General features: G+C 40.0%; 1 protein-coding gene across 1 annotated transcript in view; it reads right to left on the bottom strand.

Moving 5' to 3' along the window:
• Positions 1-242: 242 nt before the first annotated feature.
• Positions 243-24,185, bottom strand: part of LOC126354122 (DDB1- and CUL4-associated factor 10) — a 63,238-nt gene continuing 39,295 nt past the window's right edge. The window contains exons 3-6 of the mRNA XM_050003519.1: positions 21,878-22,075; positions 21,542-21,713; positions 18,488-18,703; positions 243-2,424 (exon numbers count right to left, since the gene is read on the bottom strand). Of these exons, the coding sequence (XP_049859476.1) occupies positions 1,168-2,424; positions 18,488-18,703; positions 21,542-21,713; positions 21,878-22,075 (1,843 nt within the window). The 3' untranslated portion in view covers positions 243-1,167. The remainder of the gene's footprint in view (positions 2,425-18,487; positions 18,704-21,541; positions 21,714-21,877; positions 22,076-24,185) is intronic.

The raw sequence follows: 24,185 nt of genomic DNA on the forward strand, positions 1-24,185 counted from the left end.
TTGTCCAGATTTTGTTGAATCTTCTTCAGTCATCGCACTCTTACTCACCCCGTCACACACCTTTTTTCCTCTTATTTCCAACCTCAAAACTAACTACACACACAGAATCAGAATCACATTCAGTTATATGCATTCTGACCACATCCACTACTCAAGGTGCACATTATGCTCAATATGTGGTCAAAGTAAACTTTCACAGAGAATAATTTATAACAAGTTCACTGATTAATGACACAAACATATAGCATGTTCCAGTATATTACACTAAATTTATTTTGACGATATTTATCTGCAATGCCTTTCATATTACATACTGTTACATTGATATCTACACGATCAAGTGCATTTAATATGATCTGTTCAACTGCTGATAGCAATCTCTGGTGTCTACAGTAATACTCATGCACTGTTTGTCAATTATAAAAGATTTAACTTGAGATGATCCTCTCTTAGAGATTCACATTACAATAAACATTTTTAATGAAATATGCCTACTACTGTTTAAAGATGCTTGGAATAAAACGTGTGATATGAGGTTTACAGAAGAGGAAAAATATGACTTCAGTAACAACAGTGTACCTCGGAAAGAGCTAAAATTCTCATTACTTTCTTACACACGCACACATCATAATTTTAATCAAGAATAAAAACCTGTTTAGAAACAAGAATAATTCCCAGACTCAGTAATAAGCACTCAAATCTGGTTTAAATGGTAACTACTTTCATACATATACATTAATGTATAAAATGGAGTGTGCCTTGGAACACAATTGGAATTTAAATATGCTGTCACCATGTTCTTTCACAAATGAATTTTACATGCAGCTGAAAATATACATATATATAAACTAAATGAAGTCCTATCTCCTGTAGCATGGGAATTTTAAAAGATAAAAAGGAAATCCTGGAGCAGCCCACATTAATTTTGGAAATTACTCAAAACACAAATGATAAAAAAGTTATCACTGAGATTCTTTTTACAGTTACAGTTTTTAAGTATTGTGGTACATCAAACATCAAATTTCAGTTCTACGATTACAGTGCCAAGCCAAGCTTATCATAACATCAACTATATCACCACATTTACGAAACATGTCCATACACATATAAACATTTTAATTGCTTTCTGCAACAGACATTCCATGTTTCACTTGAAGTCTAGTGCAATCACACCACTGGTTGATGCCACACAATTTTTCCCGTCAAACAACCTGACACGAGTAAACAGTGCTGAGGTGAAAACTTTGTACTAACAACTATATCTGTATGGCATACATGTGAGGCTAACTCATACAAACGCACAGGGGGAACAGCAGGAACACAAGACGATAATTCAGCACAGTCAGGGGAGAATGCCAATAGCCGAACACCATAACCGTAAGGAGAGCAAATGAGCCTGCCATCAGAAGAGAAACAAAGCTCCTTTATAAAACCCTTTCCTACATTTGGTTCCTCTATGTAATGAGTAAGTCGCTGCATATTCTGATGTATCTGACGATTGAGTTTGCCTGGATGATCTGGCTTTATTGTCCCTGTATTTACTCTATACACTCTCGTAGGTCCAACACGCCTCGTCTCAGATGAAGACGAATTACCTGAAGAGCGAGACACGTCGCGATGATTTACTATAAGAATTGCACCAGAGCCATTGCTTCCATGTGGACGTATCAGGACTGCTGGACTGTTTACAGTGTTCCCTGAAACAGCAGGCCTACTTCTAGAAGATGAGGACACTTGTGCATCAGGTGCATCACCATTATCTGCTCGACTGGAATTTCTGCGAGGTGATGATCCGGGCGCAGGTTCGTCATCAAAAGTCCTGTGGACTAATATTCGAAACCTTGCTGCTCTTCCTTCAGGGCCGTGAGGCACATCACTCATGCTCGCGTCATTTGCAACTTCCTCAGATATTATTCGTCTAGCTGCACTAGCTGCAGAAGACAGCCGGAACTGGAAGCCACGAGGCAGAGAATCTTGGTCCAAAGAAAACTCATGCTCCATACGTTCCCTTTCACGTTCTCGCTCGCGGCGTATTCTTGCCTCCCTTATGGCAACCAGAGCTTCCCACACATCAGCTGAAGAAACATGAAGCTCCACACTCGCAGCTGAGAAACCACGACTAACACTCAATTCTGATGCGCGTGCAAGCAAATCGTCTGCATCACGTCTTAAACGTGTTTCGAATGAATCATTTTCTGTAGATGATGCAGTCTGAGATGAACCACTAGAAGCACCCGCACCTGCACCTGCACCTGCACGAGTTGATGGCGCAAAACTGCTCTGCCCTGTGTCGTTATTGCCGCCACTATTTTGACTGTGCCCAGGTCTCAACAAGGATGATTCCTCTTCCTCAGCTTCTTGAAAATCTACTTCACTCTCTGTGTCAGGATAATCTAAATCCTGAATGTCATGAACACAAGTCCACTGAAAAAAGGAAAGATGGTCAGAATTGTAAATCAAATCATGAACACACAAAAAAAAACATTAAAATGAAACAAATTTCAGTTTGTGAATAGCATCTTTTGGTTTTAAATCACAGAATACTAAACAAATCTGCAAGGCAGAATCAAGAAGTATTTTTAAACTGTTTTAAAGGAATTTCCCAAGAAGATTTACCATTCTTCTGAGAGTTAAAATATTTTGGATCAAGACTTAATACTAATCTTGAGAATTAACTGTTTGGATATAAACATTACCAAAGTACCATTTATTTCTTGTCTGTATTGAAGTAAAAGCAATTTTAAAACCCAGGCTTTGAAAAGCCCTTCCTTTTTGCTTTCCATGTCAGTGCACTACTACAGAAGTTGCACACATGAGACTGTTGGGAAATGAACTGAGATGACATCATGAGATAGCAATACGCACATATGCAAATGGCAGTTGTATCGCATACACATGGCACAAAAGGGCACTGCACTGGCAGAACTGTTATTTGCACTTAGGTGATTATTCATTTAAAAAGGTTTCTGACACGATTATGGACACATGACAGGAATTACCAGACTTTCCCGTGGAATGATATGTGGAGTTAGACACAGCAGAACTCCATTTTGGAAATCATGAAGTAATTCAACATTCAGAGATCGACAATGTCAAGAATACCAAATTTCAGGCATTACCTCTCACCATGGGCAACGCAATGGCCAATGGTCTTCACGTAACGACCGAGACCAGCAGTATCTTGCTAGAATTGTCTATGATAATAGACAAGCAACACTGTGTGAAATAACCACAGAAATCAATGTGGGATGTACAGTGAACGAATCCATTAGGACAGTGTGGTGAAATTTGGTGTTCATTGCCTATGGCAGGAGGCAACAGACATGAGAGCCTTTGCAAAGCTAAGTCCTGATTTCAGCTGGTAAGAGCCGATGGTAGGGTTCGACTATGCTGCAGACCCCTCAAAGCCATAGAATCAGGTTGTCAACAAGACACAGTGAAATCTGGCAGTGGCTTCATAGTGGTATGGGCTTCGTTTACATGGAATGGACTGGGTCCCCTGGGCCAACTGAACCGATCACTGGCTGGAAATGGTCACATTCAGCTACTTGGGACACCATTTGCAGCCATTCATGGACTTCGTGTGCCAAAGCAACAAAGTAAATTTTATGGATGGCAATACACCAAGTCATCAGACCACAATTGTTCCAATTGGTCTGAAGAACTTTCTGGGCAATTCGATGTGGTGGTGGTGGTGGTGGTGGTGGTGGTGGTGGTGGTGGTGGTGGTGGTGGTGGTTAGTGTTTAACGACCCGTCGACAACGAGGTCATTAGAGACGGAGCGCAAGCTCGGGTTAGGGAACGATTGGGAAGGAAATCGGCCGTGCCCTTTCAAAGGAACCATCCCGGCATTTGTCTGAAACGATTTAGGGAAATCACGGAAAACCTAAATCAGGATGGCCGGAGACGGGATTGAACCGTCGTCCTCCCGAATGTGAGTCCAGTGTGCTGGGCAATTCAAGTGAATGAGCTGGCCACCCACTTCGCCCGATATGAATCCCATCAAACATTCATGGGACGTAATCGAGAGGTCAGTTCATGCACAAAATTCTGCAGCAGTCTGATTTCATATCCTCTCTACTCTGCGCATCATCAGTTATTTTACTGTCTGATATTAGCAAAACTCTTGTACTACTTTTAATATCTCATTTCCCAATCTAATTCCCTCAGTATCGTCTGGTTTAATTCAACTATATTCTATTATCCTTGGTTTACTTTTGTTGCCACTCATCTTATACCTTCTTTTCAAGATACCAGATGGTTATAATTAAACTGACAGCGTTCCTAGTGCTGCAATGTTGGCTGTATACATCGTAGGACATTGAAACATTGTACCTATGTTCATCAGTCAGTGCACTCATGGAGTATACAGGAAAAAAAAAAATAGTTCCATTTTCTGCACAAGGTGAAAATATAGTTCTGTAAGCAGTCATAATGTGAAATGTTTCCTGTTTTTTACATCAGTACGCCATTTGTCACTTGGTGACAAGTGCTGATTTCTTCTGTGAAGTGCCTGTCAGTGTAAAGGTTTGAGAAGGTGAAGTTTTCCACACAAAACATTGGCTATTGAGAAGAAAGACTATGCACCACTGGTAAAGTAGTTTTCTCTGAACAGCAGCAATAGCAGTGCAGCACTGCAGGAATATCGCCGACAAAAACAACTGCAAAGAGACCCTTTTTCAACAAATGAGCTAAAGAATATGATCAACAATTAATTTGAAGAAACTGATGAATTAGGTGATGTAGCAGGGAGAAGCGGGTGGCCCATTTCCATGTTAGTTGTTGATACAGTTTCTGTAGCTACGGCTGACTGTGCAGCACATGTCTCAAATTCTGCAGCCCGTACTCGATCTGTGTCAAGGGAATTGGTTTTCAACAGTTCGTAAGAATTTGCAGTGAATTTTACACTGGTATCCCTACAAGATTAAGAATGTGCACCACATGAACTCCAAAGAAACGCTACAAAGCTGTGACTTTGCCCTTCATTTTTTGGCATGCATGGAAATGGATGACATGTGGTGGGGAAACATTTTACTCTGCACAGCACCATGAATGTACAGAACTGTCGCAAATGGGTTTATATTCCATCAAATGCCATGCAGGAACATCCTCTGCACTACAATTATGTGACTGTGTTCTGTGGTTTCAGAAGCTCCTTCATTCACGGTCCATTTTTCTTTGACGAGATGACATCTCACAGGTCTGTTAAGTGTACTGTGACATCTGCACATTATAGTGATCTCCTTGTACAACATGTGATTCCAGCTTTGCAAGAACGCAACTGTGTCCACAGCACTATTTTCATGCAAGATTGGGCAACACCACACATTGTCTGCCAAGTGAAAATTTGCTTCAAGAAATCTTCAGTAACGATCACATCATCTATAGGAAATTTCAGAATGTGAAGCCTTCCAGATACTCTGAACTAAATCCATGACTTCTGGTCGTAGGAATATCTGAAACATTGTGGCTATCAAAAATGTATCTAGACTGTTCCTGATCGGAAGGACAGAATAGGATGACATATTACTCGGATTACACCAGATATGCTGCGAGTAACTGTCGACTGTGCTGTGTTGCGGATGCAACATGTTGCTGAAATGGGAGACCATATTGAGCACATGTTGTAACTTGTGACCATACCCTAATAAATGAGTCAGAACTACCATTATCATAGATTTGATGATTCTTCCCTCTTTTTGCACCCACGCCACATTCTGACTGCTTAAAAAAACCATGTTTTCACCTGGTGGCACAAAACTGAACTATCATTTGTTTCAGCATACTCCGAACGCACTGTTTAATGAACATACCTAATGTTTTTCAGCATCCTGCAATGTAAACAGCCCACACTGCAGCACTCTAAATACATCAGTTTAATTAAACTACCCAGTACCATCTGTTATGTTCAAATGCTGTTCAGTCTTACAATTACAAAGTCATTGGCAAACCTCACAGCTCTTCTCCAAGAGTTTTAATTCCTTCTCCAGAGCTTTTGCTGATTCCCTTCATTGCTTGCTCAATGCATGGACTGAATAATACTGGGGATAGAATCTAACTCTGTCTCATTCCTTTCTCAATTCTTGTAACTGCAGTCTGATTTGTGTAGACGCCGTATAAACTTTCGTTTCCTGTATTTTACCCCGATATATTCTAAATTCCAGAGACTGTAGATCGGTCATCATTGTCAAAACCTCTCTCTAAATCAACAAATACTATAAATGAAGGTTTGTCTTTCTTTAACATTCTAAAATAAGTCACGTCACTATTCCACCGTGTTCCTACATTTACCTGGAAGCCAAACTGTTAACATCAAAGGGCACGTTCTACCAGTTTTTTCTATTCTTCTGCAAATAATCTGAGTCAGTATCTTGCAACCATGACTCATTAAACTGATCGTTTGGTAATATTCACACCTGTCAACACCTACCTCCTTTGGAGAAATTATTACACTCTTCCTGAAGTCTTGGGGTATTTTGCCCTTCTCATATGCCTTGCCCACTGGGTGGAAGGGTTTTGTCACGGCTAGCTCCATTCCATGGGAACTGTTTCAACTTCAGTCTTGAAGCGGGCTGTCAGATTTTTCTCGCAGTATAAAATTTCTCACTTTATCTTCATCCACTTCCTCTTACCTATCTACAATACTGTCTTCAAGTTCATTTCCCTCATAGAGCCCTTCTATATGTTCCTTCCATGCGTCTCCCCGTTTGCTTAGAAATGGTTTCCCATCTGAGCTCTTGATGTTCAAAAAGCTGTTTCTCTTTTGCACAAAGGTCTCTTTAATCTTCCTGTAGGTGGTACCTATCTTTCTCTTAGTCACACATGAATCTAAAGTCTTTCATTTGTCCCCTAAACATTCCTGCTTAATCGTTTTGTACTTTCTGCCAACCTAATTTTTTAGACATCTGCTTTGTTTGCTGCATTTTTGTATTTTCTCCTTCCATCAATATACAGAATATCTCTTTTGTTGTTCAGAATTTCTACTAGGTCTGCTACTCATTCAAGGTTTCATATCCTTACTTTCCAACCTTTTTGCAGTTAACTTACAGTTTATAACCAAAATATTAGTCCACATCTGCTTCTGGAAATGTCTTACCAGTTTAAATTCTGATTTCTAAATCTCTGTTTTATCATTAAGTAAACAATCTGAAACTATCTAATGTACCCATGTATATTCCATATATAAAATCTTCTTTCATGATTCTTAAAGCAAGTTTTAGCTTAGGTAGGTGTGTCTACTGTTCCTTTCCTCCAACCTATATTCTCCAACTATCTTCCCTTCCCTTACATTTCCAACTGCCAAATTCCCAGTTACACAACACATCTAAATTTTTGACCTCCTTAACCATCTGAATAATTTCCTTTACCTCATCTTACATTATTTTAACCTCTTCATCATCTGCAGAGCTAGTTGGCAATTTGACATTTCACCAGGCCACAATTGTTCGTGATTGGTTTGAAGAACTTTCTGGACAATTTGAGCAAATAATTTGGCCACCCAGATAACCCAACATGAATCCCATCAAATATTGATGGAACATAAGCTAGAGGTCAGTTTGTGCACAGGAGAACTGCAAGGCTATAGAAGCATGTATAACTAGAGGAAAGACACACTGATCATCCACAACTTTATGAACACTGCCCACTGCAATGTTTGATGCTGAAAGGTGGCATTGCAGGCATATGATGCAAGTATGTAAGCAGAGCAGACACAGATGGGGGGTCACTCTAGCAAAGATAGGGCCTGCAAATGGAAATCCATTGAGATAAGTTACTTTGACAAAGGGCAGATTATCATTACACAGAGCCTGTGAACAAATATCTCCAAAACAGTGAAGCTAGTCATATGTTCACGTTCTACTGTCGTGAGTATCTACAGAAAGATGTAGGACAGTGAAACTACAGCCATACACAAAATAGTTGGATGTCCATGGCTCTTCACAGAATGTAGGGTTTGGAGCCTTGTCTGCTCTATAAAGCAAGACAGATGGTGATCTGTGGCATCTCTTCCAAAAGAGCACAATGCCAGTGCACACCCAGTGTTTCGAAGAACACCATTCATCGTATATTGTTGAACATGGGAGCTCTGCAGCAAACCACCCCTACATGTTTACATGTTGACCCAATGACATCATCTATTACGACTTCAGTGGGCATGGGACCATCATGAATTGGCCATTGATCAATGGTAATGTGTTGGCGCTTTGGGTAAACCACATTTTTGCAACACTAGGTTGATAACGGTTTCCACAAACGCCGACTTCGAGGTGAACAGTGACTTGAAACATGCACTGCACCATAGCCATGCGCTGGTGGGAGCAGTATTAAGCTATAGGAGACATTCTCCTATGCTTGCATGGGACCTGTGGTAGTAATGGAAGGCATGTTGACAGCTGCGAACCACCTGCATTCCTTTATGCTTGATGTCTTCCCTGATGACAAAGTCATCTTTCAGTAGTATAATTGTGCTGTCTCAGAGCCAGAATGGTGTTACAGTTGTTTAAGGAGCATTATAGTGAACTTGCGTTGATGTCTCAGTGACCTAATTTGTCTGATGTAAATCATGCGGAAACAATCTGGGTCCCTAATGGGCACCATCACTGCATACACAAATCAGTGGCCTATTATTTACATGAATTATATGACCTGTGTGTAGACAACTAATCCACAAACCTACCAACAAACTGCCAGATCCCAATAAGCCAAATCAGTGATTTATTTCATTCCAAAAATTGACAAACAAGTTATTAAGCAAGTGGTCATAATGTTTTGGCTCATTTGAGTAGATGCCACCTACAAAAAAATTAAAGAAATCTTTGGAGAAAAGCAAGAAGGAAGAAAGTTGTTTAACATATCGAAGACAGTGTGGTCATTAGAAATGAAGCACAAGCTCAGATTATGGAAGTATGGTGAAGAAAATCAAACACGCCCTTTTTGAAATAAATCATTCCGACAGCTGCCTGGAGCAATTTAGAGCACTCATGGAAAGTCTGAATCAGGATGTCTGGACAGGGTCTGAACTTTCATCTTCCCTTTGAAGAAAAAAAGAAGCAACTGTATGAATACAAGGAGCTCTGACAGCAAGACAGTACTATGCAAAGAAGGGAAACTAAAAGGTGTTAGGAATATATAGATAATCTGTATAAGGGTAATGAACTACACTATATAAAGAGAAGAGGCAGTAGGTGAAAACGAGATGAGAGATTTCATACAGCGAGTAGAATTTGTCAGAGAAATGAAATCCTAAGTAGAAAAAAGGTCACTGGAAAATACAACACTCTCTCTCAATTATTGAGATCCTTGGGAGAACCAGCCATGGCAAAACTACCATACACAGTGGGAAAGATATATAATACAGGAGAAATACCTACAGACTATGAGGAGAATGTAATAATTCCAACTCTAAATAAGGCAGTGTTGACAAGCGTGAATACAACTGAACCAACAGATTAATAAGATATGGTTGCAACACAATGGCGCAAATTATTTATAGGAGAATGGAAACATTGTTAGATGCTGACATTGGGGAACATCAGTTCAGGTTCCACAGAAATGTAGGAACATGTTTGACCAGACGAATTAGGCTGATGACAGGCAAATCTACACTTACAAGCATGTCTATATATAGAGAAAAAGCTTTTGACAATGTTGACTGGATTACACTCTTTGCAATTCTGAAGGTAGCAGGGATAAAATACAGGGAGTGAAAGGTTATAAACATTGTGTACAGAAACTAGGCTGAAGCTATAAGAATTGAAGGACACAGAAGGAAAGCCATAATGAGACTTTGTTATAGCCTATACCCAATGTTGTTCAATCTGTATGCTGAGTACGCTGTGAAGGAAACCAAGAAGAAATTTGGAAAGGTAATTAAAGTTCATGGAGAAGAAATAAAAATTATGAGATTTCCTGATGAATATGTAATTCTGTTAAGACTGCAAAGGATTTGGAAGAGGGGTTGAGCACATTGAATAGTACTTTATAAAATGAGCACCAGCAAGAGTACATAATGGTAATGGTATTTGGTCTAACTAAATCAGGTGATACTGAAGGAAGGAAGGAAGGAAGGAAGGAAGGAAGGAAGGAAGATATGCAGATCATCCATTTGGACAGAACATGGAAAATTTATAATTTTTTTATATTCTGGATTGGTTTCTTGGTTCAATTAGCTGCTTGTCGAGAGAACACTCTCACACCTTGTGCACTGCTCCAGCACATTATGCTGGGATAAGCATACTTCCCACGGTAAGGACTGCTGACCAATGGATGCCTTGGTGAGTGTCTTCGCAACCCTCTACCACTGGACACCTAGGGAGAGGATCACATGAGGACTGTAATGCAAATAGCAGAGTGGCCTACCAAGTTGGGCTTTTTCTCTCTGCTGATGCTTCTCAAACTGACAATTTGTCATTTCCTACCCTCTTATTAATTATTCCTTACTTTATGTGTAATGGCCTCCACAAATGTTTGGTGTCATTCACAGGTGTGCCTATGTACCCATTTTCATACAGAATATACCTCACAATTGCCTGGGAAAATCTTCCTCTTCTATTTGTAAAAACCCGCATTGTATGCCTGCTCCTAAGCCTAGACATTCCCGTATGTATGTCTGGCACCAGAATCAGGGGGCAACCACCAACTGATCCAGTAATTACTGTCTTCTATGGCTGGATATTGTTATGAAACTGTTGTCAAAGGGTGAGAGTCATAGTCTTATTAGTAAACAGACTTTAGCCCTTGGCTGTATCTGGCTATTGTAGGACAGCACTGCGAGGCATGGAGTTTGTCCGCGCCATCTGGCACATTTCATTGTTGCCGGGCATCTAAGCACTAGTGCGCTGCACATGAGCACACCACGACGAATCCCAATTTCTTCAGCCACACAAAGTTCTGCTGACTGCAGGCCTCTCCCAATGCTGCCCAGCTATGCCTCTTCAGTTCATTTCCTGTCGCTGTCCTCTTGACATCCAATGCTGGGACAACCTTTCTGCTGCTGTCTCCTGCACAGCCATTTCCATGAGGGTCTGAGCACCAGTGATGGGAGCACCTTCACCTTCACCACGACTGCTGCAATGCCTTCTCTCTGAGGGCCATTGGTTCTGTCTGGCTTTGCCACTACATGGTGTGCTGTCATCTCTGCCTCCACAGTGCACATACTGGTCATTCCTTTTTCACCACTTCTCACCAGTCTGTCTACAAATTACTAAGTTGGTGTAGCTGCATTGAAGACATGGGAACTTTCCCTCTTTCTATGAGTTATTAATCACTTTGCTTTAATTTTATTGTTTCTAGTGCAAGTGATAGGCCCTTCTGCTTATAACCAGTCTTTGACATGATCCCTGCAGGAAAGCCCTGCTTAAGGGGATGGTGATGACCTCATTAAGGCTCTGTCGAATCAAATACAGAAACTCGTACATGAAAGTTTACAGTTGGAGGCAAGATTTGAATGTGTGCAGCCACATCAAAATCAGATTCAAGTGACCAGAAAGTGAGAGCCTAAAGTGGTCAATGCAAGTATAATTGTTCCATCATCTACTGTTGTGAGCAGTTTCCCAATGGTAAACTTTATCCCCTCATTCTCAGGAAAATCTAATGAAAATTGATTACTTCCTTGCAAAATGTCTGCAATGCTGGCTGCATTTGTTCTTGCCCAAACAGTTTTTTTTTTATTAAACGTGGCACAAATAAAAAACACGGGGATGCATACACGTACATTGAATCTGTTGATGCATTGAAGAATAGAGAGGGATCTGAAACTTTGATAAAGTGTTTAGCAGAATGGTATTCGGATAACTGGGGAGTCAGTGACTGTCACGATAAACAATTCATTCTCTGACAGAGACCGAGGAAGAATTCCAAGACATTTACTAACTGGATCAGAACTAACTCCTGTCAGACATGCATCCTCAACAGGAATACATTTCATAATTAAGTACTAGACGAAGCAGTTTGCTTCCCACTGTTATGTGAAAAAGCAGGGCAATTTGTTTCTACCCCTTCAAGCCATAATGAGCTGTGTTGTGTGTTCACTAATGAAACTAACTGCGGACAATGTGGGAGAGCAGGTCATACCACCTACAACATCAGGTTCCCTGCTGCCCCATTTATAGAGAAATAGGAAGTGGACATAAATTGCCCTCAGAAGTAGAACAGGTCAAACTATGGTGAAGATAGCTTTCAAAGTTACCAAAAAAATGAGAGCTAATAAGGGAAATGATCAGGGGATGGGGTGAGGGGTTAGTCGTAGCCATCCTGCCCCCATTAAGAACTGTACACCCCATCAATATCTGTGGGGTACAAGAGGTGGCAACAAGTGATTGTTTCTGAAACATTGTGAGGAAGACAAGCAAGAATTTTAGTTGACACGCACAATAAAGCAGGCACTGAAGCTACCCCACTGCTGTATTAAATGTTGAGTTTCTGAAATAATTAAGCCTACAGGAATTTGTTTTGTTGGGCGAATAATGGATGAAACCACTTATAAACTCAAGAGGGTGACAGTAGGAAAACAGAAGCAGGATTTTGATGTTATGCAGGGGAATGATTTTCTGCACCAGTCCTTAAAGTGTGACTGACTACTGGTCTCATACTGTTGAATTCAGTGAAGCAATTAATCGTTTCAATGGCAGTAGTATGCACACGTCCGAGAAACTCCGACGGATGGGAGCAACGTATCTCCCAAGTTTCTATACAGCCAGCTATTTTGGTGTTGAAAGCCAATATCAAAGTAACAATATGTAGCAGACGAGGGGAAAGTCCTCTGGGTGACAGTTGGAATCCAAGAGCTTGGCAGAACTTTCTGTCTGGTTGATCAGTTCATCCAGAATGAGTTTATCTACCAGCTATAAGACATATGAAACAGGGTCTCTGTTAAGTCAAGGTAATAGGTGAGAAATTGTATGTTCCGGTTGGGTCCGATAATTTTGGGAAGAAAGATGCCTTAACACCATGTGGAACTCTACTGGCCAGTAAAAAGAAGACGACTACTGATGAGTTACCTCCAAAGGAAAGAAAACAGTTTCAGGACAGTAAGAAGCAGAAATCGTTGCCTATAACAGAAATTTATACAATCACTACACTACTTAAAAGTCGCTTGTAGGGAGAGTAACTACACTTATCCAAGATTAAGCGAGGTTTTTTTGTATCCAGTCTTAGAGGAATTTGTGTTGTTCTCTGAGGAGAGGCAACATTTGCCAACTACCTCAAAATTGCAACCATGGATATCACACCAATAGCACAAAAGCCTTACAGAAATCCACATCTCTTGCAGTCAGTAGTTGAAGAGTGTTTTCAGCAACAGCTTGAAGTTGGAATAATACAACGTTCCTCCAGCCCCTAAAAAATCTGTTAATGGAGAAAAGACTTACCATCTATGTGAGGATATGACTGCAGTAAACAGTCACCATGCCCGATACCTACCGATTGCCTCGTATCAGCAAAAATTTGGATAAACTAGGGAATTATAAAGTCTTTTATCACTTCAGATATGAAATCAGGCAGGACTGACTACATCCCAAGACAGGCTGTAAGTACCTTCCAGGCTATAAGAGTTTTTAAGGATGCGTTTTGGCTTAAGAAATGCACCCACCACATTCCAGTGATTTGCAAGCTTATTATTGGAAGCTTTAGAACCAACTGTGTGTTTGCTCTATCTGGATGACATTCCTGTATTTTTCCAAATGATTGAGAAACATACTACAGAGTTAGAAAGTCTGTTGTCAAGATTACAAGGCACACATTTCAGCCTGAAATCGGAGAAATGTTCTTTTGCAAAATCACAGGTTCAATATGGGCCAAATTATTAGCTTGTCGGAAAAAAGAAGCAATTTTTGAGTGAAACATGGAATGCAAAAAAAGATGTGCTACTGAGTCCCAGAGTATATGGAACCTTTAAATAATATTCAGGTGTTGGGATACCTGATTACGAACTGAATCAGGGGCTGGGACCACGGCAAGATGCTGAAGCAGTTCCCAGTCAGTGAAAGGTTCAAAATATGATTCGCCTGGGTGGGGAGTGAAACAAATGCAGATTTCTTCAACTTGTCATTTCTGCAGTAGAAAGGTAGCTGGATAAGAAAAGGATGCTGATGCTGTCAATGTGCATCACAAGGTTTAAGGAAGAACTGAGGCATCGGTACAAAGACTAACCTGAAGCTCAAGACCTGGAAAAGCTGTTGATCATTTGCAGCCCAGAAGAATAAGGACCTTGCTCCAAACCTGGGAGGAAGAGGCATATATCCTCTGGGAGAAGACTCAGCACTCCCAGAATTTCTTTTTACTTTGTTTAATTAAATAGCAAGAGTTAACATGAAGTCGCTTAAAAGAGATACAGTTGGTCTGCAAAGGCTGTCACTTAAAATGATGCAGGGCTGTTCAGTTATCCTGAGAGCTACTGCAATGTCTGTGGTCCACCACGACACCAGCCAGAGGTAGAGAGGACCTGCAGAAAGGGGAACAGTAGTTACAGCGGTGGCGTGGATGATTGCATCGGAAACGTCTTGCACAACTTTGTCAGTGCAATCTGGTCAGTCCATCTGGCAATGGCAAGGAAGTGACAGATTCACTGGAAAGTAGTCACTGTCACAAAGATCATCATGTAGTGACCATAGTGATCAGTCAGTGAAGCCACAAGACAGGAGGAAAAAGATTGTTAACCCAATAGATGAAAAGATGCCACTGAAGTGGGTAGGAGTACCATCATTGAGAAAACACAGATCATGCTCAGAAAGAAGACTGCCAAGTAAAGGCCACTATCAGATGAAACGGTACTCCCCCACAGGGATGATGCACATTCCCAAGTAGCAGAAAAGGGGGGAACATTGTTGGATTAAGATGGTCGACTCAAGTACATAGCCTGCCTGGAGGTATGTAAATATTGCAGATGGTGATTGCTGAGTTGGTTTGCACTTGCACCACTATTGCTTACAATGTGGTACGAAGAGGAATCCACTCACTGAAGGCATTTTGGCGAACCAATGTATAGACAGCTCCAGATGCCCTCTCAGGGCCAGCACAGTTTCAGCAGAATGCATGATAACCATACAGCATTGAGGAATGGCCACCACTGAAATGCATTTCTTGAACAGTAATGCATAATGCAGAAGAAGAGGAAATGAAGTGTTGTAGTTCTGGCTTGGCTCTAAGCACTATGGGGCTTAACATCTGAGGTCATCAGTCCTCTAGACTTAGAACCACTTAAACCTAACTAACCTAAAGACATCACACACATCCATGCCCGAGGTGTTAAGTTCTGGCACATGTGGTAATAACCATTACTGTTCCACTGAATGAGCACATTACTTTTGTCCAGGTTAGGAGTGAAGGGGCCAGGAGGACCAGTAACACCCCAGGATCGCTCACTGCCTGTCACGAGCATTGGTTCAGATTCTCATTGCATGGAGGAATGTGGTGACTGCAGAGTCATTGGATTAGCCTCATCCCGATTCTTCTTCTTCTTCTTCTCCTTCACATCCTTAGGTGGCTGGGATCCTTGTGAGGGCCTACCTGCAATGAGCATGTGGACAGATGAAGAGCAGCAACCTAGGAACCTGCAGGGTACAGTTTCCTCAGCCACTGGCTGGCATTGGGCATCTTATCTGTGGTTTCCAGCAAGAGTGTTCCCAAGAAGAAGCCTTGTCATTGGTAGACGCCGAAGGAGGAAACTGCTCCTCTGGTCAAACATGAGAAGTGGTTCCAGAATACGGTGCCAGGAACTGCAAGAAAGGAGGTGGGGTGGGAGAACTAATTTCAAAAAATATTGAGGTAGTGGCTGTGATGGCCTTGACTTTCACATAATTGGACATCATTTCCACAGGATGCAGGCATTCACATTTCATTACATACCTGAATACATGACAGACTGTCAATAGGTTTATTTTCCTGTATATTCTTTCCTTTCATGAAGACTGGGCAAACCAGTGAAATGGAGCATGGTGTTTGTACAAACAGGGGTGGTTGTTCACAAGGGCTGCCTCCACGGAGTGATCATCCACAGTTATCACATTATGGGTCTGCCGTGCAAGAGGACAACATGACCATAGTGCAAACGTCACAAGCATCTCGTGGGCAATGGGCATAAAGTTTCACATCACAGCTGTATGTCATGACTAATTTTTTTCAGTAGACATTCCCTTCCAAGGCAAAGTTAAAAGCATCTGTATCTATTCTATTATCCTTGGAACTTTTTCTGGGCATGTCAGACAAAATGTACACCTTGCCACTCATGATTACTTCAATGCTCCTTGTCTATTTGGAGCATTAGGTCTTGTGGAAGATGATTCCTAGGACCATATTCAAAGTGTTGTGTGGGGCAGTTGTCAGTGGTATGTCATCCAGATGTTCACATGTCTGAAGAGCTGTACTCGGTGCAGAAGAAGGGACTTTATCACTAGTGATCCAACGTGCATTTTTCCTAATGACTCAACTTCTTCAAATTTATCTTCACTACGTTCCACAAAAATAATGACTTTGTCACAGTAAAAGTGTCCCTATCAGATCAAATACATAATAATTATTGTATAAATTGTTTCACTCCTAGCCGTTAGGCTTGTCCCTCTTCCCACAGTGTAAACACGATAGGAAAAGCAGCAGGGTTTTAACTATCTGCGTTGAAGTTTTGATTCCTGTCTAAAGAGAGGGCCAGATCGAAATAACCACTGTCCTGGTGTAATTCAATACATTTCATATGCAAAAAGTCTGTGATGCAACCTACTTCAATCAGGGGTTGTCCCCAAGGGTGCCTCCCAGCTGCAGCAAAGGCCACCCAGCACGATGCCAACTGTCAGGAGTTCTGATACCTCAGGAAAACGAGCTTCTACACCTTGACATGTGTGGGGACCTAGCATTGCAGACTTCAGAAGTCTGATCCCTGTCTGGAGGTTCAATCAAAAGGGTGTGTCTGAGAGGCTACAGTGTTAGCTTTGAAGTGCAAATAGCAGCCTATGCAGGTATTGTGCTCAGATGATCTTTAACACTGTACGCAGTAGGCACTATTTACATTTTTCTTACCCCCTCAGTCCGCACTACAAAAAAATTTGGAAAATGAAGGTCAAACACAGAGAAGAATTCCAAGTTACTTCAGCCACAAGAAGGTGAGTGAAAGAAGATTCCAAGATTGAAAGCAGAACTTCAGGAATAGCTGGTCAACATCATAGCTGCCACCATGAGAAAGTGAGCAACAAGCAGAATGGACAGTCAGAGAAGAGAAACTACAGCAAATGAAAGGAAGGATGTATTCCAATAGTTTGGGGGCCTGTGCTCAACATCATGTACTCATGGAACAGTTATGAGGGCCCCAGAGGGATACTGGAAGCAAGTGTGTGTAGGTGGGGAGAGGGGCTGCAACAAACCAGTCTTTGGACTGTGGACAACAACAACAACAACAACAACAACAACAACAACTGCAGCAGCAGCAGCAGCAGCAGCAAAAAATCAAAGCTGTTTCAAGTAAAATCCACTAAGGCTCAATCCTCTGATTGATCCTCAATTGAAAAACACTTTCAAAGTTATTGTAAGAAATAGTACGGAGTTACCTTCCAAACCTAATTTCTTAATTTTGAATCTGTCATTTTCCTCACGTTTGTAATTGAATATATGAAGGTTACTTAACCAATATCTAGATTCAATTAATTCCATGCTTTTAAAGTTTTCTCACCACAGTCTCACATCTGCTATGTCTACATCCATAGCCATACTCTGCAAATCATCATGAAGTGCATAGCAGAGGGTACGTTCCGAGTACCAGTTATTAGGCCTCTGTGGGTGCAGTAATTACTCTAATTTTAATCTCATGATCATTATGTAAGCAGTTCATAGTGAGTTGCAGTGAATTTCTAGAGTCATCATTTAAAGCCAGTTCTTGAAACTTCATTAACAGACTTTTTAAGGAGAGTTTAAGTCCATCGTCAAGGATCTTCTAGTTCAGTTCCTTCACTATCTCTGTGACACACTCAAACAGATTAAACAAACCTGTGACCATTTGTGCTGTCCTTTTCTATACATGTTCAGTATCCCATCAGTCATATATGGCATATGTCCCACACACTTGAGCACTGGTTGCACACAAGTGATTTGTAGACAATTTACTTTGTAGACTGATTGCCCTGCCCCATTTCATAAACTCATTTATGACTTATAGAGTGTCTATCGTGTGTTATCCACCTGTAGGAACAGTTTGTTCTCTGCTCTAGCTGATTTCTCTATATGCATTAGAACCAAGGTAGCTGCCACTGGAGAGTTTACAATTCACAAAAAGTGATGCACTATTTGTCTGCCTTTTCAGGAGGTCTGTGTGCCTTCAGATATCCATACAGGTGAATTGTAGCTCCCATGAATGCTGATTCATTCTGTACTTTTGAACATTTGAACACAATGAAGGGTTCAGTATTAATGAAAATTAGCAAACAGTATTCAGGACTGTAAGTAACACAACAGCAATAATCAAAATACATACAATGTGTAATGAACCTGTACCAATTTTGTGACCCACCTCAGATGTTTCATTATTACTGATGTTACGAGAAAGTGCACACCATCCCTGTGGATGAATCTGGAGTGATGAAACAACTTCTGCATCATCACCCTTTGGAAAGTCTGCGACAATTTCAACCCTATTCACCTTGCGACTCTTTGAAAATAGGTGTGTGTATGTAGCAGCAACAGGAATTGTAGTCTGACTTAGTTGCATTAGGCGGTACATGTTGGGCTAAAACAAAAAAAATAAGGTAACATAGTGAAATATGTTGTCAAAAGCTTTTAAATAATTAAAGTATTGGCACATGAAGTTACTGAGAGAACTATCCATTTTTATCTTCATAACAAAAATAAGACTAAGTATATACATCATCAACATTAACAAACAGCGATGAGGACGATTTGAGCATACAGGTAGAGAGAGAGTATATAACATACAAGATGACTTAAGAATACACTTATACTATAGTGGATTTTATCTACCACTACTAGGTGTGGTAGTAAAATATTACCTTATCCCTTTTTCCATAAAAAGTGTCACATAATAACACCACCTCATAAGTAAAATAAAATAGTAAGCAGATGTTGATATTTCAACTTTTATAGCACTGCTTTACTGTTGCCCATCAGTATACAAGTCCAATGTCTTAAACACCACAGAATTTCACATTTTGGTTGTTATTATAAAGAGAAAAATTACAATTTATATAAAGAAAAAAAATGGCAGCCTTAATCAAAAGGTTTTGGGTCACAACTGAAACCTCTCACCTCATAAAAATACCTGCAACAAACATGGATATGAAAAAGAATGCCCACAAAAGTTCAACTCGAGTTAAAGCAACTAGCACTATTGAATACAATGGTGTGAGGTGAGAATCGTAGCTTGCTGAAGTGGACTGTTTTACAAAACAGTTAAGTACCTCATTCTTGAATACTTCTTGCAAGTGGAATATATCTACTAGGTTGTCTTCTCTCTCATAAACGATCCATTTCAACCACCAGCAAGGTCAATGATAAACAAGTTCTATATCTGTTTCCACATGAAAGTAATGAACTGAATATAAACTTGTCAAAAACATTTACATACTTTCCTCTTACGAAATTCAGGAAAATCAGAGAAAAACTGAAATAGGATAGTTCCAAGGAGCCAAATTTTCAGTTCTCAATATTTGAAAACTGTAGGTTGATCTGTTTTTTATGGCCAGCATTATACTGAAATAAAACAAAATGACAATAATTGATGAAATGCCATGGTCTCTTACAGTGCTCATACCTCAATACCTCTTTCCTAATATCCTCCAGGTCACAGTAGCTAGCCTGCATACCTTGTGGAACTTATACCATTGGAAGAAAGAAAATATGTACAGAATTGCTCAAGGAAGCTTTCTGACACATTTCCACATTGCATAAGATGTCAACTATTAAAAAAATTTGTGCTGATGCAACATTTAAACTGTGGCTTTGTCTTCCATGGATAATGCTCTATAGACAAACCTACCCAATCACAATTCATGATCTAATTCCAAAAGTTCAGCCTGCTAGCTCTTTTCCACTGAAAGTTAGTTTCCTAATGGAAACAACACTATGCAATTTTGAAGTTCATCCTTTCTTATCAGGATTATTATCCTATCAAAGTATGCTGACATATCCTTGCCATCCAGATTTATGTCTGTGTTGTCTTGTATTTTAGAAGGAGGAAGGAAGATTGAGTTTAACATTCTGTCAACATCGAGGTCATTAGGATGTAGCACAAGCTCAGAAATGGGGAAGGAAATCGTCAATGCCCTTTCAAAGGAACCAGCCCAGCAATTTAGGGTAGTCACAAGAAACCTACATCTGGATGGCCAGACATGAGTTTGAACAGTCATCCTTCCGAATGTGAGTCCAGTATGCTAACTACTACGCCACTTCGCTCAGTTGCATTTTACAACTTTCTCAGTTTTCTTATTTGTCTTCACTACTACTTTCTTCTTCTTCTTCTTCTTCTTCTTCTTCTTCACACCACTTTTGATCCACTTGCACTTTTAGGTTTACAGCATTCTTTGATTATCTTTGACTTAGCTGCCAGACCCTTTTTAAATCCTTTTTGAGGAATTTCATTTTTTATTTTCTTATTATCCACTTCACATGTGATTCACTTATATGACCACAAGTCCAACAGAAACAGAGAGGATGTGGGACAACAATCCTTAATGCTTGGAAGAAGCCCTATAACATACACTTCTAATAACACAACACTGAATGTAGTCATTCAACTTATGGCTGTTAATATCATAACCTGAATGTCTATAACCAATAATTACACAAAAACATAAAAAATATGATAACATGTAAGAGGATGGGAGTGGATGAACAGCATCATTCAGCATCTGTGTTCAACTGACTGGACTGTAAATAAAAATGGTCTGCATACTTACGGTTTATAGGGTGCTTCTGAATTTACACACATGCTTAGACACAATTCTTACAATGTTTAAAAATGAGGATGTCTCACTTACCTGACCAAGGTGTTACATTACTGTAAGCCTAAGCCTAGCAACAGAAGTGTTGAAACTTACTGCTACAGCACCACTGATTTACATATGCAACTACTTTCTGCTCTGTCTGTTCTTGACAGACCTTATTTCTCTTCTGGTTGTTAAGCAGTACAATACTTTCATTTGTCTGCAAGGAGTACTACAGAAGACAAGATTACTATTTACAACGGGGCTGTGAACCTTACTCAGAATACGCTACTGTCACAAAAATTCTAAGAATAATGCATAAACTTAAGAAAAAACAACATTCACCTTCAAACAAATGCAAAAGTTTGTGCATATTTCAGCAACACTTTCAAAAAACTCTCCTTTTTACATATGTAACTAATAAGAATTTGAAATATGTAGTACTGGTGAAGAAAAATTTGTGCAGCCTTTTGATCACACAATGACATTCCCAAAAACCAAACTATCATGCTGCAAATACCTTTAAAAACTACATCACTGCTTATCACCACCAAGCAATGTCACAGTCATTCATAAACAAAATGAGAGTACCTCTTGACACTATAAACAGATAATAAATAATATACCTTAAATCCAGCCAAGTCCTGTTGCAATGTTGTGAGATCAAGGTCATGAACAATCATAAGGTAGCCACTTGTTGTACAAATTACCATCTTTGTAGCATCCGGGTTAAGACGAGTTCTCATTAACCCATTTGTATGAAATACTCTGGTGTACACAAAACCAGTTTCTGTGTAGCTGGAAAGAAATTGTAAGTTATCAATGCAAGGCATTACTGTGCCCACCATTTGACAAGGTCCTATATTTCTCTCTCAAAAGAAAATGCCACCCAAGGGTGGTTTGAAAATGTTCAGAAAGTGTTAGATACATTTGTAACTGAACTTGAAATAAGATGTTCTCACCTGTTGATGTCCCAAGTGTAAATGCTTCCGTCAAACCCTGATGTAACAAGAAGACCATCTCGTGGTGAAAATTCAATATTTTTTACCCAATTTGAATGTCCATGCAGAGTTCTGATCTGTGACTTTAAATTTCGTGCATCCCAAAGGGCAACTGTGCTGTCATCACTGCATGTTGCAAAAACTCTAGAATCCAAAAACCTGTAAGAAAGTATCAAAGACTTCACTATACTGATGTAAGATTACCTTTCTTCTCTTGACTGACATAATCTATTGAACAAAGATTTTTTAATTAATACTGCCTCACATTACCAATATGGCAATATGTAACTACCACAATGCAAAACATGTCATTGTACAGGTTGCACATATTTAACTAAAATAATTCACATCCAATTGTACATTAAATCTTAGGTGGGAGAGGGGGGGGGGGGGGGCAGTCACATACAAAGCTACAAACATCGAAAAGAATATACACAAAGAGTATGACTTTGAATTTACAAAAATTATGCCAAGTTGGAAAATTACACTCTGTAAAGAGAACATCAGCAAATTAAATTCGGAACACTGGAAATAGCAAAGTCTCATTAGAAAGGCAGTGGGCAGCTAATGACAATACAGTACATTTTTCTGGTAGGACAGATAATTCCACATTCGTAGTGTTGCTTTGTTAGTACACAAGGGATGGATCGCAATGATTGAACACAAGCCTGCCAGTATCCAAATAGTACTAGTGAAATTCAGTACTAATCCTTGGAAGTTAAATGTTCTACAGGCAAGTGCATGAGCTTCAACATATGATAATGAACGGCTAGAAAAGTCTCACAAGTCTCTTTTTCAACCGCCTTGAACTGATAGTCAAAAACAAATTTAGAATGGTTCAAGGAAATTTTAATGTTAAATTAAGAAAATGTGACTCATCAAATGAAGTACTTGGCTATCATGATATAGGCAAAAATTGATGGAGATAAACTGATTCAGTTCTGTCTGGAAAATAAGTTTGTAATTACCAACACCTTCTTTAACCCCATCCACAAAACTTTTGCACCTTGACTTCATCCGATGGAACTCACTATAATCAGACTGACTAATTTTTGATTGGCTTGAGATTGAGATTGTCCATTAAAAACATTAAGATGCTTCCAGGTTTCGACTTGGGTTCTTATCATTGACTTCTTATGTCTTGAACTGAGAAGGAAATTGACAAAATGTAAGTGGACACTTCCAAAAACAAGAAGACTATCGCAAAAGGCTGAAACGGAAATTTTTGGGTATCAAGTCAAAGAAAGACTTTCATCCAATCAGTCACGTAACATGACATCTACATGGAAATCCAACTTCATGACAGAGACATTAGTTGAAGCTGCTGAGAAAGTAGTCAGGGGGGAAAAAAACCTGACTTACTGCAAAGATTATACAAATCACTGATGACAAACATTACTGAAGATGAAGAGGTTGCAGGGAACTCTGCAGTACCACAAGTTAGCTGTGTTAATACAGAGAACTGCCACAGAAAAAAAAAAAAAAAAAAAAAAAACAGAAAAAAAAAATTACATCAACAAAACTGGAAAGAGAATTGAGAAGTCCTGAGATTACAACAAGATGAGGCACACATTCAATGAAGTAAAGAAACTAACAGGTGCTTCAAACAAAGAACATGGGCTCTAGAAGACAAAGATGATACACTGCTACCCAACAGTAACTGGCTGCTGATCAGTGGGGAACATACTGCAAGATGCTGTACAAGGATAACAATTGAAACTTGGTCGTGTAAACATTCCAGTGGAGAGGAATGCACGAGCGCAAAAGAAGTAGTCTGAAAAGCTACAAATAAATTTTAAAATGACAGAGCACTTGTACCTGACCTCATTACTGTCAAAATGATAAAAGCATCTGAAGATCTGGGTTTGTAAATCAAGTACGAAATATGTAAAAGGCACATGGAATAACGAAACTTGATTGGAAGACTGGACCATGTTAATGATAATTCCTTTTCATAAGGAAGGACACACACAACACTGTGGGAACTACAGAACTACTTGATTGAACAGTCCATGGGTGTAATAATGGTCCATAATGTCCTACAGGCATAATATTTCTGCGATTCGGTATGGCACCATCGTTAAGGGCATTGATAAATTGAGCTCCTGAGGGCACGTGGACGACTTTTATCCCCTCCCACCTTAAGTCGTTCCATCTGCAGATCGCACCCAAGGGCACACTTCAGCACTCAGGGAGAGGTGCTTGCGTTGGAGTCACTGGTAGCATCGATGTAGTTCTTCTATCCACCTGGTAACCAGATCTCTGTGTT

Source organism: Schistocerca gregaria, chromosome 3 (assembly GCF_023897955.1).
Source record: "Schistocerca gregaria isolate iqSchGreg1 chromosome 3, iqSchGreg1.2, whole genome shotgun sequence".
Lineage (NCBI taxonomy): Eukaryota > Metazoa > Arthropoda > Insecta > Orthoptera > Acrididae > Schistocerca > Schistocerca gregaria.